The sequence below is a fragment of the Lepisma saccharinum genome, chromosome 26 (genome assembly GCF_977018435.1).
Source record: "Lepisma saccharinum chromosome 26, izLepSacc3.1, whole genome shotgun sequence".
In the NCBI taxonomy this organism is placed as follows: Eukaryota; Metazoa; Arthropoda; class Insecta; order Zygentoma; family Lepismatidae; genus Lepisma; species Lepisma saccharinum.
Genome location: NC_139254.1, coordinates 26,195,186 through 26,211,595, shown reverse-complemented (window position 1 = coordinate 26,211,595; position 16,410 = coordinate 26,195,186). Strand labels below are relative to the sequence as shown.

General features: G+C 36.0%; 1 protein-coding gene across 1 annotated transcript in view; it reads left to right on the top strand.

Moving 5' to 3' along the window:
* Positions 1-16,410, top strand: part of LOC145979600 (uncharacterized) — a 279,253-nt gene that overhangs the window by 232,367 nt on the left and 30,476 nt on the right. Inside the window, exon 22 of the mRNA XM_083112566.1 lies at positions 12,541-12,757. Within this exon, the coding sequence (XP_082968692.1) occupies positions 12,541-12,757 (217 nt within the window). The remainder of the gene's footprint in view (positions 1-12,540; positions 12,758-16,410) is intronic.

Here is a 16,410-nt window from a genome sequence, read left to right as displayed (position 1 = left end):
CGGTTTTTAGAACTTCGTGCGAAGCACCCCAATTTTAATGTGTTTTACACGGATGGGTCCAAGACATTCGAATCAGTTGGTTGCGCCTTCGTCCTAGACTCTCAAAGTTCCAGTTACTTGCTACATCCTGCCTGTTCCATCTATACGGCAGAGTTGTACGCCATTCTAAAGGCACTGGACTTTGCAGACGTCAATGGTCTGAAGAAAGTCCTTGTGTGCTGTGATTCGACCAGCGTGTTGCAGTCTCTGGATTCGCCGTATTCCCGGCATCCAGTAGCGCAACGCATATTCAGACGGCTTGTGTCCTTATCTGCCAGCACAGATGTACACTTCTGTTGGGTCCCTAGCCACGTGGGCATCCAGGGGAACGAGGCAGCTGATGCTGCCGCCAAGTCTGCTGATGCAGATGGCGACGTTCTCGTCCACCTTTTGCCAGCTAGCGACCTGCAGAATGTGTTCCGTTCTCGCCTTCTTGACACTTGGCAGACCGAGTGGGATGTGGAAACGGGGAACAAGCTTCACTCTGTTAAGCCCAGCATAGGTGTTTGGCGTTCCTCGTCTCGTCCCTCTCGGCGAGAAGACGTTATTCTTACCCGCCTGCGTATAGGACACAGCCGTCTCACGCATGGTCACCTACTGCAAGGGCTGGACCCTCCGTTGTGTCGTACTTGTAATGTTATTTTAAGCATCCGACACATTCTCGTTGAATGTGTCGATCTTGCTTACCTCCGGCAGACTTTTAACCTTTCCGGCTGTTTGTCATCCCTCTTGGGTGATGACAGCAGTATTTTATCACATGTTTTTAGTTTTTTGAGAAGAGCTGGACTCTTCCACCGTCTGTAAGGAGGTTTTTAGTTTATTCTGACTTTTTAATGTGTTGTGTTTGTCTCGTGCAGGTCTTTTTACAACCTTGCACTTTTAGTTTTTCCCAAGGGGCTATCTACACCCCTTTTTTAAAATTGTCAGAATTTTAGATAAGGGGACATTTCCCCGTATACATAGAAGGGTGCGAAATGGCCTCAAGTGCCGACGCACCCAGAAATTTTAACTCAATCCAATCCAATTATAAGTATGCTGTTGATGTAAATTCTATTAATACCCAAAATATTTTATTATTTTTGAGGCAAATATTTGTTTCTAGCAAATATATATATATATATATATATATATATATACACTAATACCCAAAATAATTTACTATTCTTGTTACACTTAAGAAAATATTAGTTTCTATTCAATTTTTAAAAGTATTTGTGCTAATCTCCAAGTGAGATTGAAATATTAACACACTCTAAAGTTGTAATATATCCAGAAAAATTTATATATAAATACCAAATAAAAACAATGGTAAATCCTACTTGTAAAACTAAGTGTTGATTTGTGGTAAATTTATATCTAAAACAAAATTTGTCAAAAGACTTTGCAATATGCACTGGCCAACCCAAAAATCCTATATTACCAACTCAACCCTGTTCAGATTGTAGAACGTTTATTAGCATACCCCATATGAGCAGACTTAAGAAAATGAGTTGCAAATCTCAACCCTCAACCAGCCAGACTAATCCTAGAAAAAAACAAGCAGACATACTGTAGTTCCAAGTGATGGTCCAGAATTAAAACAAAGTAGATTTTGGCTACACCTAATGCAACAGCTTTTGGTGATCGTCTCAATGATTACTCCTTCAAATCAGAGCCACACTGTAATATCAATAATTTTATGAAGAACATAGTAATAGAACTCCTAAAAATGTACTAAAAAATAAATCTATCAAGTTTAATACTATTTTATTCTCTGAATATGAGAAACCTGATGAAACACGTCATACATTTTGCCATTGTTCCAAGACTCAGACTCTATATTTAAGTGATATAGATAATTTGGAACAAATCTATGCCCAACTTATGGACACATTACTTAGAAAACGAGGAATTTGAGGTTAAAGGATCTGGATGGAAATTGTGTGGGACTCAACATAAACTAGAATTGAAAATAAGTTAATTCTCACCCTTTTCTGCTTCTACCTATGTCCCTCTTCCAATAAATATTCAACATAAAAAAGCAGTGGTCAATATAAAAAATAAAGATAACAAGTGTTTTCTGTGGTCTATTTTGGCAAAACTTTACCCAGTTGATTGGAATCCACAGCTAGTTCATCATTATATATGAGACAAAGTTTAAGAATATCCAATATCCTGTTGCTATATATCTGATATAACAAATTTGAAAAACAGGCAAAAAAAAATTCTTGGCAATCAATGTGTATGCTTATACAGAGAATAATTTTGTATATCCTCTCAGAATTAGCACCAACAATAATAATAATAATGCTACTGAGATTGATTTGTTACTTATTTCAGATGACAATAATTTCCATTACTGTCTTATTCGTAATCTCTCTCGTCTGGTTAGAAGTCAAATAACAAAACATAACAGGGAAATTAAGATTTGTGACAGGTGTTTCACCATATTTGATAATCAAGTTCAACAGAACTATGTCAAATATAATAATCAAGAAATTGCTATCCAGAAACTTGAAGAGCACCAAGAATATTGTGGTGAGAACAAGCCTATGCATATGATTATGCCCAAACAAAAAGAGGTTGAGAAATTCAAACAACACAAGGCCCTGTTGGAGCATCCAGCTATAATAATAGCAGATTTTGGGGCATTTCTTAAACCATTCAACTATTCACATCCTGATCCTGAAATTTCTTCTACTACACCTTATCAACTACATGAGGTTTGTAGATATGGTTATGTAGTTGTGTGGTGCAATTTATTAAAACCTAATGAAGCTTATATATATAGAGAACCTAATGCTGTCAAACACTTCTTCCAAAAAATAAAAGAAGAAGCAAGGAAAATTGGTATGGTATTATCTGTGTCAAAACCAAGAGTACCATTATCTGCTGCTGAAGAGCAATTATATGATACAGCTGAGATCTGTCCACAGTGTAATTCATATTTTATAGATGATAATAAGAAAATTCATCATCATTGTCATTTCACAGGAGAAAATTTGGGGGTTTTGTGCAACAGCTGTAATCTCAAAACACAAAGAGACAAATTTGTCCCCATATTCTTTCATAATGGCAGTGGCTATAATTTTCCACCATTTCATTAAGCATCTTAGTTATGATACAGAGAACATAGAAGTCCTAGCAGAGAATCAAGAGAGAGATATTAGTTTCAGCAAAACAGTAAAAATTCCTGATGGTGGCATTATTAAGATGAGATTCCTAGACTCCATGAGATTTCTCTCTGCTGGATTGGATGCTCTTGCCAGAAAACTATCTGATGACCAGTTCCAAATTACAACTAATACTTTTCCTAGCTTGGGCATAGAACATATTAGACATATTTGGCCTATCCATATGAATATGTGACTGACCATACTAAATTTAATGATGAATCTCTTCCTCCACAAAGGAGTTATACAGCCAACTTAGAGAAAATAATATTACAGATAAAGATTACCATCATGCACAACAGATGTGGAAGAAATTAGGGTGTAGGACACTAGGAGATTACCATGATATCTATCTAAAATGGGATGTGACAATTCTTGCTAACGTATTTCAGCCCTTTAGGAAATTGTTTATGAATATATATAAATTGGACCCAGCACACATTTATAGCCTCCCAGGGATAGCTTGGGCAGCTATGTTGTTGAAAACAAAAATTCAATTGGAGCTGATTACAGATATAGACATGTTCCTTCTTATAGAGAGAGCTATATGTGGGGGCATGTTACAATGCACACAAAGATATGCAAGAGCCAACAACATACATATGACAAAATATAATCCAAATGAACCTTTTAGCTACACATTCTATGTTGATGTATATAATTTATATGGTTATTCAATAATGCAGAAACTCCGCTATGGTGGTTTTGAGTGGATAGAACCTACAACAATAGATATACAAAATTTTGATTATACTAAGTATGGTTTCCTTGCTGAGGTGGATCTTGTTTTTCCTCATGATTTACGCAATCTATTTTCTGCTTTGCCACCAGCTCCTGAGCTTCTGATGAGTCTTGACTCTAAAGAGAGATATATCATACACTATAAGAATCTCTAATTTTTAATGGAGAAAAAGGTTCATATAGTACATTCAAGCATTCAGAGTGGTTGAGGCCTTATATTGAAATCAACACAAGACACAGAACACTTGCTACTTCAGATTTAGATAAGGATTTCTATAAATTAATGAATAATGCTGTCTATGGTAAGACTATGGAGAATATTAGAAAGCATGTAGATGTAAGACTAGTCTCTGATCCAAAATTTAAATTGCGTACAATATATCATGAAGATTTGTCTCTTTTCCAAATGGAAAAACCATGAATTAAATTTAAAAACCTATCTATGTGGGAGCCTACAGCTCTGGATATGTCTAAGCTACACATGCTAGAACTCCACTATGATCCAATGAAACTTTTCTATAAAGATGACCTTTCTCTCCTGTATGTGGACCCAGATAGTTTTATATATCATATCAAATCACATAATCTCTATGAAGACATAAAACACCCTAAGTTGTTTAATTATTTTGATACATCTTCATAACCTCCTAGTTTTGATATTCCTTCTAACAATAAGAAGGTGCCTGGGAAACTAAAAGATGAAAAAGTAATGATATTATTAAGGAATTTATTGGATTACAAGCAAAAATGTATGTAATTAGATCAGAAAAAGATACTATTAAAAAAGCCAAGGGAGTAGGTAGAACTACAGTAGAGAATAAACTCTCCTTTGATGATTATTACAACTGTCTCAAAACCAAGTCTCCAAAACTGAAGGAGGAAAAATGAATCCAAAGTGTTGATCATATATTAACTACAAATAAAATTCAGGGGATGACAAGAGACAGATTCTCTCATGTGAAATACAAAGATTACCATGGGGTCACTATTGCCTAGGAGATGACAACAGACACCTGTATGTATTTTCAAAAAGTTTGGAGCATCCCAAATATCAGCAGCTTATGAAACTGTATGAGGGACTGGGCATAGTTACCTTTGGATCAGAAATAAAGCCACTTGACCATTGTCTTGAAAACTCAGTTGTAGTTTTTGATGATGTAATTTTAGAAAATCAAAATGAAGTACGTAATTTTTTTTTACTCAGGATCCTCGCAGAGGAATAGACTGTTTTTATCTGACTGAGATTTATTCTTAGATTCCCAAACAGTTAATTCGTGATAATACAAATCTAGTTTGTCTGTTTTGTCAAGACCACACTAATCTTAAACATGTATATAATGACTATGTAGAAGGAGATTTAAACTACAGTCAATTTTCAAAATTCTGCCCTTCCTATTGGAACAAAGATGATTTTGGATTTGCTACAATTGATATGACTCAAAAACCAAAGAATGGAAAATATAGAAAAAAATTAACAATTTTATAAATGTTGAGTCATTATAAGATACTTTGTGACGTTATAAATAATAAATAACCTATAAACAAAAATGACAAAACATAAAATTGAAGACAATTTGAATTTACGTGACTATCTGGCAAAAAGAATTTAAAGGCTGGAAATCTGAAAACAGAGGATACTATGAACAACACAACCATCAGGATCAACCAATTATTGATGCTATCAGTGGTCTTGGTAGAGAAATTAAGGGTGTCACAGAACAAACTAAGAATCTCATGAATGAGCTAGTGCCTCTTGCTGCTAGAAATTATGCAGATTTTCCTCCTACACTACTATCCAGTATTCATACTCCTCTAATACTCCAACAACCACCTACTAAGGCTATAGGAGATTCAGAAAAAAATGAGTTAGGTCTCTTGGCAAGAGATTGCCTGAGTACTGGGAAATTTGACAAAGATGAAGTGTTTGGATTATATCCAGCCATGGAGCCTAATGAGGGAGTAGTTTGGAAAATTGGAAGATCTAGTGTTACATTTCAAGAAGATGATGTGAAAGTCAATTTGGTTGGAGTAAATAGCTGGTCTAGATATCCTGGCACTGTGGGACTGTGTGAATTCATCACCAAGAAACATCCTAGAGATTATACAGATGAAGATTACCAGAGTTACTCAGAAATTTAATTCTGTCTGATGCTCTATACCAAAACAATGATGTTAGTCAGAATAGTTAAATCTAGCAATGGAGACAAATACAAAAATCTGATTAAACCTATATGGAACCAACTCAAAACTGGCAGTGGCATTAAACACTACATTACTCTACACAAAGAGTTTGTGTGGGTGGATGATGTGAGAAAACTCATAGATAGATTGTTGGTCATAGCAGGAGAAGAAAAAGCTGGCAACAATAATTTCCATAATGAAAAAATAGGTATTGTAGATATGATTAGTGATAAACTTGCCAATTTTATTGTAAATGACAGTAAAGGCATAGGATACTTAATTAAAATTATTAATACTCTACCTCCTATATTCTGGAAGGGTCAGGGTTTAGTTACTGACATTATTAACAAACTTCCTTTTGAAATGCACTTACCTGGTTACCAATACTGTGGTTCAGGGACTAAACTAGAACAGAGACTGGAGAAAGAAGACAGAGGAATTAATCCTTTGGATACAGCTTGTAAAGACCATGAAATTGCCTACAATACTCATACTTATCTTAGTGCTCGTCATGAGGCAGATCAAAAATTGGAGCAAGCAACATTTAGAAGACTAATCAGCAAAGATACTGATTAGCAACCATTGTCATTAATACAAAACGTAAATTAAGGTGGGGACTATAATCCTATATATATATATATATATATATATATATATATAAATACCTATCATTATGAAACCTAACGGTATTGTATACCAAGTACCTTATTCAGATCTAAAATCTCTAGGATTTTTAGACAGTCTGCTCACCAAAAAACAACAGGAGAAGAGAAGAAGAAATCTTGTTTGAGTAGAGGTCATGGAATGAAATTAACTCTTAGTACTCATCAGTTGAAAAGATTACAGAGTTCCAGAAAAAAGAAACACACTGGTGATTTCATGTTTAGTATTCCAGCTATTTTAACAGCTCTGGGAGCTGTGGGGAGTCTAGCAGGGGGTAGTGCAGCTATAGCAAAAACAGTTATTGACGCAAAGAAGAACAAAGCTGAACTAGAAAAGCAAAAACGCCAATCTGTCAATGCAGAAGAAAGGCAAGGGTATTAATGCTTTGAGAAAATATTTAAAAAAATAAAAACGCTCTCCAATTTTGATATTGAAAATTTAATTGAAGTACTGGGAATTAAACACTTCAGAGGTGTTTTCATGTCAGATTCTCTACCTATTAAGGGTGTGGTGTAGTCAATTTGGATAGTTTAAAAAAATCAGGGCACCCACTGGATCTGTTATTACAAAGAAGCTAACATAGCTTTTGTTTTTGATTCTTTTGGTGGCATACCTCCATTAGGTTTAGTTAGTTTTCTCAATAATCCTAATCTCTATTATAGTGATGAGCATATCCAAGGTTTTGAGGATGTAACTTGTTTCCACCTACGTATTTCAAATAAATAAACCATCAATTGAAGATTTTCAGAAAGCATTGTGGCATCTGATGCATCATGGGAGTGTTTCATCTCACTAGTCAGACTTCAGTACTAAAACTTAGCTTACACAATGATATTAGCTATCCTAAATCTATAACTCTTCATGCTTTCTACACTATGTATCTTATTCCCAATATCACAGAGCACAATAATAGGGTTGCAGTAGAAAATGAAAAAAATATTATTACTCCTGGTCAGTATAATCTATCAACATTACAAGCTCATCTGCCTAGATGTGTGTTACTATCACAAAACTCTGTTACACATAGAGTGAAATTAGTTTCTGCAACTGAAACAGTTGATCTGGGTACACTTGGTAAACTACTAGGTTTTGAGAATAATACAAAAATTGAGCCTGCCATCAAACACATAGGTGACAATATTCCTAAACTCTTGGCCATAGAGACTTTGAATATTCATTGTAATGTAGCAGAAAGAATGATTACTAATTCTGATGGCAACATAGGTAGTCACAAACAAACTGGAATCTTAGCAACTTTTAAACCAAATTCTGAGTTCATGGAGCCTATCATCTACACACCCTCCTCACGTATCTATTTTCCAGTATCCCACAATCGTATAGACCACATAGATGTAACCAACGAAAAAGGTGAAATAGTAGATTTTGCAGGTGCCTCCTCAACAGCAATCATAGAAATTAATATATAAAATAACCATTAACATGGAGCATTTTGAAAGTCACAGAACAATTTTAGTTGCTAAAAAATTATTTTTCTTTACTAGACTAGACTAGACTAGTCTCTCACATAGGATGCCTCAAAAGTTTTTTTCTTAATATTAGTAACCAAAATAATATTTAAGAAACTACCTTAGGTATAAGCAAAGCAGGGTGTTTTAAAAATAACTAGTAATCAAGTAGTCAGTAGTTTTCATATCTAAAAATAACTATCTTGGCGCCATTCTGAAACAAGACTAGTCACCTGTTTGGAGAATAAGTTGAGTACACTCTCAACCAATCAACAGAGTATCACGTGTCTCTGAGGTTAGAATATTCCCAAGCTAGATATTCAAGAATGTTAATCACCCTAGTACGAGGGTTTAGAATTCTTAGCATGGTTAGACAATTTGCTACACCTAGAAATTAGCTAAATCCACCAGAAGATATGAAAATATAGCATAATTTTGGCCAGAATAGACCATAGTATCAATTGGCCTTGGACAAGATTGTTGCCAGAAACAACTAACTCCTTCTACTCACAATATATTTAACATAGACTCACTGAAAAAAAAAGCTAATAGGTAAGGTCCAGTGAATGTGTATTAAGGGATTGGATCATCTCCTCCAGTCAGGCTATCATAAGATAAATTAATGAATACAAAATGCTAGTCCCTTTGGGAACAAATATAAATCTTTGTGTTAATGCTCACATATGTTACACAGAACCTTGCTATCTTATTTCATTTAGCAGGCCTCTGTGGCAGAGTGGTTAGCAGGGGTGCCCATCCCCCCCCAAGGCCAATGGTGCAATCCCCTCCCCCAAATCTCATCATGCGTACCCCCAAATCATGTGGTAATGCACATGAAGTATTTAGGAGTAATTATGATATCGTGTCTACTGAAAGTAAAGTTTTTTTAAGATTTATTGAACACGATACTTGATCTGCCCGTCCTTCTTAAACAGAGGTTTCCATCCCCCCAGCTAGACCGTGGATGCATTACCCCTCAAAATATTTTGGTGAATACGTAATAATTCATTTCATTTTAATACAATAGCCTGTTAAACTGTCCATATTTGTTAATGGTTCAAATTTTCAAAATAATGTAAAGCTACCAATCTCAAGTGTCATAATTATATAAATATGTATTTAAACAGTGTTTGTGGTTGGAGAACAAGATTTCAAAAACCCACAATTTGGGTATTTAACACAAAGTCTTATACAACTTTACATTGAAAATTACAGAACCCTAGCTAGAAATTCCTATGGCCGGGACGAGAATATAATAAAGTGCCTCCTTCAATGAACTCACCCCCTCTGCTTGGGGTAATTACAATTATTTTAGTAATCCATAGCAATAACTACATGGACTTCATCTTAAGTGCAAATTTCACTTGCTAAAACAAAATTATCCTATAACAATAAGTTAGAAATGCAAATTTGACACTATTTATTTTCCTGTTCTATCGAGTAATGTGTAAGGCGTTACTATGAAGTACACAGTTAGTACAACTATTGCACCATAGCCTACAGGGAATCAATAATATAATAATATTGCTAATAGAACCATATGATCAAACTGACTCACCTGCTTTAAATTAAGCAGTATACCAACACTAAACATTATATTTTAAGAAATTATATTATTAATAAATATCGAGAATATTGTTTATATCTTGCAGCTACAGTATAATACTTCACAATCGTCTCATGAAAATGCCAGACACACACTTTTGTAAATGCAACATTGCCAGCGAAGCGAGCAAGAAAATTTTTATATCCATTTCTTTGCAGCCTTGCAAGAATATTAATTTAATGGGATGTCAATACTTTCATAGGATCCCTCGATATTTACTTTTTCCAGCTTTTCTTTTCCCATGTTCGGCACTGAAACGTGTGCATACCATATCCCTAAATATAGTGCCCAAATATAATGTTCGAACCCTAAAGAAATCCCTTGACAATCTAACATTTTACACTTTATTATGAGCTCCATATCACCTCGCCTCAAATTTATTATTCAATCCTTCAACCTAGATATTACTCCCTCAAAAAAGGAAAAAACCTCCAAACCACATTTTCCACTACAATCTCAGACAATATTAATACAGAAGAGTTGGATATCCCCCCAAATTTAATGCTCAGCCCCCTAACTAAAATTCAAACGATAATCTAAGATTTAACAATGATATTCAATAGTCGGATATTGCCCCCCCCCCTCCCCCACCATTTTAATCCTCAATCCCCCACCAGAATCCACATGTCGATTTAAGACCCAATGTGTAAGAGTTGGATATCCCCACTTTTTTAATAATAATATTACCCATTACAATTTTCTTGGCAGTCTATAATTTGGTATTTATATAACAGCAATGGGTAGTTAAAAACGTAATTCAACTTGTGCCAAATGCTGTACTGTTTCACATCAAATTTCCATCACAAAAATTCGTCCCCCCCCCAAAAAAAATAAGTTGCTTGTATATAACGTGAGTTCACAAACCCACCTGTGGGCATCATCGCTACCTCCAAATACTTCATTTTCTTCATCTAATGGATTAAATATGGTATACCTAAGGTGTAAATGTCTTTACATTTATTTTGGAAATAATATATAAATGTTAATTTTATATTACATTAAGGAAAAATCTCCCCCCAAAGGGGGGCACCCCTGGCGGTTAGCACATCGTGCTACGACATGGGTTTGAATCCTGGCCTGGGTATGGATGTTTGTAAGTTTCCATTCATCAAATCATCACTCATCCCCATCTTGACAAATTAGCCAAAAGTGGCACAAGAAACGAAGTAAAATAAAGCAAATCAATAAATCAATCAATTATTTCATTTAGGTTTCAGTTTTAGCTTTGCAAAGATAGTTTTGGCTCACCTTGTCTGTTTTTACAATCAATGAATTTAGAAAATCGCACCAATAATTTAAAATTGGCATTGATAAATTAGATATTTAAATATGAATTATTACTTAACAGAAAGTAAAGATACTAAGGCCAAAATGCTATCACACATTTTTTTTGTTTGTTTTTTGTTTTACAAAACTTCCACTACAAATGAATAATCTTTACATGCCTTACTTTTAAACATAGTTGGCGCCATTGTCCAAACACTTATTCAGTCAGTCTAGAAACCAGTTTCTGTATCGCAGACTGATAGAAGTCTACTGCCTGCCTGCTGAATCATGTCACAATTTCTTCCTTCACCTTGTCATCATCCTCAAAGTGTTTCCCACCAATATTTTTCTCTGCATAGTAAATGAGAAACTTGATCACGGAATCCATCCTTTTCATTTTGTGTTCATCCATTAAGATTTTGGACAACTGGTACACACACAATTTTCTGTACCTTACTTTCAGTCACAGTCTCATGAATCATGATCTTAGATACTTCAGGAATGAGGTAATGAAATTCTCTTTTCACCAAAGGATTTTTGACCTCTTTAATTTTGTGAAGAAGTTCGTCCAAGATCATAAACAGCAGACTGGCTTTATCTTCTTCATGAACATCAGTCCTGCCTCTCAAGAATTCACTGCAGCACTTTGTCACAATTTTTTGATTCATAATATTTCTACAAAACAGTAAAAATATCCTTTGGACACTCAATTTTGCATTGAAAATTTGTATTATGGAATGCACCTCTTATTTGCTGCCATTTTAAGTGTGTGTTACACAAACAAAGCTCAATGTAGCATTGCTAAACGATTGATTGATTAATTGATATGCTTTATTTTACTTTGGTTTTTTTACCACTTTTGGGCTAATTTACAAAGAAGAGAGTTGAGTGATGACGTGATGAAATTGATGAATGGACACTCATAAACATACATGCCCAGGCTGGGATTTGAACCTGGGACCCCTGGCATCATAGCACGATGAGCTGCCATGAGCACCGGCACTACTGAACGAACATGAGGAGAAATCATAAGGCAAAAATCAAAACCAATGTAGCCATGTAATTACAAAGTCTCCCTTCTGCCAACATGTGACATACCTTTACTTTCTGGGTACACCTCCTAATAACAGTATTCATACATTCTTTATATTATATAATGTAATTAACAGAGTTTATATGTAGATTACCAATTATTTACATATAAATTGCCAAATAAATGGTGTCAGTTGTATGATTCACATTACAAGGTTGCATAGTGAAAATACTACAAAGTTAAAACTCTTCAAGTTCTATTTGATTACTTGTTTTCTTCTTAACAATTTTTGTAGATATATATTTAGTGAAAGGTTAAATTTTGTAATTTTGCTTTGCTCATATCTTATTTGAGTAGTCTACACTCTGAATCTTATATTTTGATTCTCTACAGCCTCTTAATGTCAGCACTAAAATGTGTCCACTCCGCCACTATGAGGTTTACATCAAGGAAGATTGGAAATGGAGTTTGCATGCAAAACAACAATCAACAGTGGCCACTTTTACAAACAAAATCCCCAATGCAAAATATCAGGTTAGAGTGAAAGCAGTGACAAATACAGGGGACAGTAATTTGTCAGACACATTCACAATGACAACAGGACCCGGAGGTAATAACTTTTGATCTAATATGTGCTGTAATTTAACAATTAACCTTTCCAGAGCAGTATATTGTAATTAGTATTTTTCATTATTGTCATTTCTTATGTCAAAATATTTTCAATCGCGTAAGATGACAAGAAGTGTATGATACCACTTAATGCCATTAATGTAAAAAAATATATACAGGGTTAGTCAAAAGTATCGGGACAGGCCACTAATAATGAGACCCGTGTACAGAGGAAAATCACAAGTTGTAAGTGGGTATTGGTGCGGAAACTGCATTGAACGGGGGTGTGGCCATCATGGCAGTCATCTTGGATTCCGCCATATTGGATATCACACAATATTTTCAAATGGAAAGGGGTATGTATGATCCATCAATTTAGGCTAGAATCGTCCCACAAATGACAATCCGAACTTATTTTGGACCTATCGCCATTCGTGGAAGAGATAGGGTGTACTACGTTAGACTGCAAAAAATGAGATTTGTCTGAAAGAATTGTTTACTGTATTCTTGTGGGTAACTGTACACTGCAAGTAAACAGAGAGCATGAACAGGAAAACATGACATTTACTTACAAAATGCCTCAAATCAAGTGCTCACACTGCTTCCCGTCGACTGTCTGACAATACTATGTCAACCGATCATAAAAACTGCAAGGTGCACGTTGTAGCATACTCCGAGAAAGTCCTCTTGTTTCATCCACAATTCGATTCCGTAGATCATTCAGGGAGTGTGGTTTGGTGCAATACACTTTGTCCTTTATGTTCCCCCATAAAGTAATCCAGGGGTGATAGATCGGGAGATCAGTTTTCCTCAGTTCCCCCAGGCGAATGCCGGGCTGGTACCTTACTTCGAGGCTGTGACTTCTACTTATCTTCGTTTCTTCCTTTCCTGCCTCTGGTCCTTTCCCCTGGTTGCTTTGATAGTTTGTTGAAAACAACATAATATTGCAAATTACCGAATTAAAGAATGCCAGTCTAAACAATCCTTCCTTACAACAGAGAAACATACTCTTTTGTAGCTAACAATCCTATTTGACGAATTAAGGGCATCAGGTACGTATTTCTTTTACTTTCCCTTCCACGGACAGCAATAACAGTATTCGTCTGGATATGGACTCTACTTGTACACATCCCTTGTAGATTGTATTCAACTTCCTTCGAAGGTCAGTTGCATTTGTTATCGTCCTTGTGATTGTTCTGCATGTCGCTCGTGTTGGTGAGTGTTGTGCCAAAGGAAGGAGATTTGTGTCCATGTCAGTGGTCAAAATGGAGCTCAGTGAATGAGAACGTAGTATGTTATTAATGATGCGTGGCTATGGAGATCGCAAGCGATCGTATACCTAGGTGCGACAGTTATTTAATGCTACATTCCCAGAATGTAACCCAATTTCGAAGTCAACCATCGAAAAAAACATTCGACGTTTTGCAGCAAGTGGAATCGTTAAAGACTGTGTGCGATCAGGAAGGCCGAAATCGTGTACTGACCAGGCAGTTTCTTTGGATGTGTTACAATCTTCTGTGGAAAATCCGCATACATGGACAACCAGCGTTGCCAACATGCTGGACATTTCCCAGAATTTAGTGCAACGAATTTAAGTGCGCTGAATCATACCCAGTATCCACAGAAACTGAATGTTTGGGTAGGAATGATAAGAGGCATCATTCTTGGCCCTTTCTTCATTGACGGCAATCTGACAGGTGAGAAGTATTTGACAATGCTTCGTGAGCAGTTTGTCCCTGCCATCCAAGTGTCGACACGGGACTTTAATCATGTTTAGTTCCAACAGGACGGAGCGCCGCCACACTATGGACGGGGTGTTTGACAATACTTACATGAAACCTGTCCATAACGATGGATTGGAAGACGATGTATGATCAAATGGCTTGCAAGATCTCCCGATCCATCACCCCTGGATTACTTCCAATGGGGGCACATGAAGGACAAAGTGTATCTCACCAAACCACACTCCCTGAATGATCTACGGAATCGCATTTTGGACGAAACAAGAGGAATTTCTCGGGATATGCTACAATGTGCACTTTGCAGTTTTTTACGATCGGTTGACATAGTATTGTCAGACAGTCGACGGGAAGCAGTGTGAGCACTTGCTTTGAGGCATTCTGTAAGTCAATGCCATGCTTTCTTGTTCATGCTCTCTGTAATTTGCAGTGTACAGTTACCCACAAGAACACAGTAAACAATTCTTTCAGACAAATCTCATCTTTTGCAGTCTAACGTAGTACACCCTATCTCTTCCAGGAATGGCGATAGGTGGATTGTTATTTGTGGGACGATTCTAGCCTAAATTGATGTGTCATACATACCCCTTTCCATTTGTAAATATTGTGTGATATCCAATATGGCGGAATCCAAGATGACTGCCATGATATCCACACCCCCATTCAATGCAGTTTCCGCACCAATACCCACTTGCAACATGTGATTTTCCTCTATCCACGGGTCTCGTTATTACTGGTCTGTCCCGATACTTTTGACTAACCATGTATAATACCAATAAAAATGAGGATATTAAAAATGTATATATATATATATTCGAAAACTGCAAATTTAACACAACTTCCAGCATAATCTGATTCTGTGAAAGTGAAAACGATCGTGATGGCAGAAAAGTATCAGCTAGTATTGATAAACAAATTCCAACTACTACCTTCTGATACCAATACCACTGATATCGGCCGATAGCAATTAATTGGCACTGGTATCAGCCCAGCCTTAATCATTATAAATTTCATTAATATCTGAGCAAAAATTTAATGGCTTGTCGTTTCTCTTCATTGTTTCTGTTCATGTGGCATCTTGCATATTTTGCTGTTTCTGTTGTTTGACTTTCTTTGCCAAGTTTCCTTTTTCTTATTGTTTTTGTGAAAATTGATTTCCAAGTTGACCAGAAATATATTTTAAAATTAATTGTTATAAAAACTATACAGATATTGCTAAAAATCAGTCAAGAAAATTACGTCTATGAGTGCAGTATTGCTTCAAGCTGATTGATCACTGGCAAATGTCTGTGTCATTCAAGTAATTAGGAATGCTTAAATTTTACTTAACAAACTCTTGTCATGTACTTACTTTCACTTTGCACGTTGTTAAAAAACGAAACACTAATATAAGTAAATTAAGGTTTAATCTCATACACAGTCATCCAGTACACAACATTTTCTCTTGCTGGTCACAGAATAAGAATCCCGCAAAAAAATACACAGAATATTCACATCAAAAACATTCACAGAATACTCATATCAAGCAAATACACAGATTACTGCTTTACTATTTCTAACATTCTCCCACCCAGAGTCACGCAAAGACAATTAGTGACTCTACCCAATCAATAGTGTTCATAACATGAGTCTTGTACTAACAAACTCAGCTTCTGTGGAGGCTTCACTCTTCTTCCCAGTGGAGTGGTGGTGACTCTCGGAGCACTTTCCTTTTCAGGTACTGTCTTTTCCTCAGTGTCCTCAGTGTTCTTCATTTTGGGCACTTCGGGCAACTCACTTGACTGAATGTCCAAGGGGAAAACACACTGTAATGGTCTCATCATAATTCCTGTTGCAGTCCTCAGCCTTATGAGACGTACTTCACCATCACGTCCAGGTATCAGCTCCACAATGCATGCTAAAGGCCAGTCCAAAC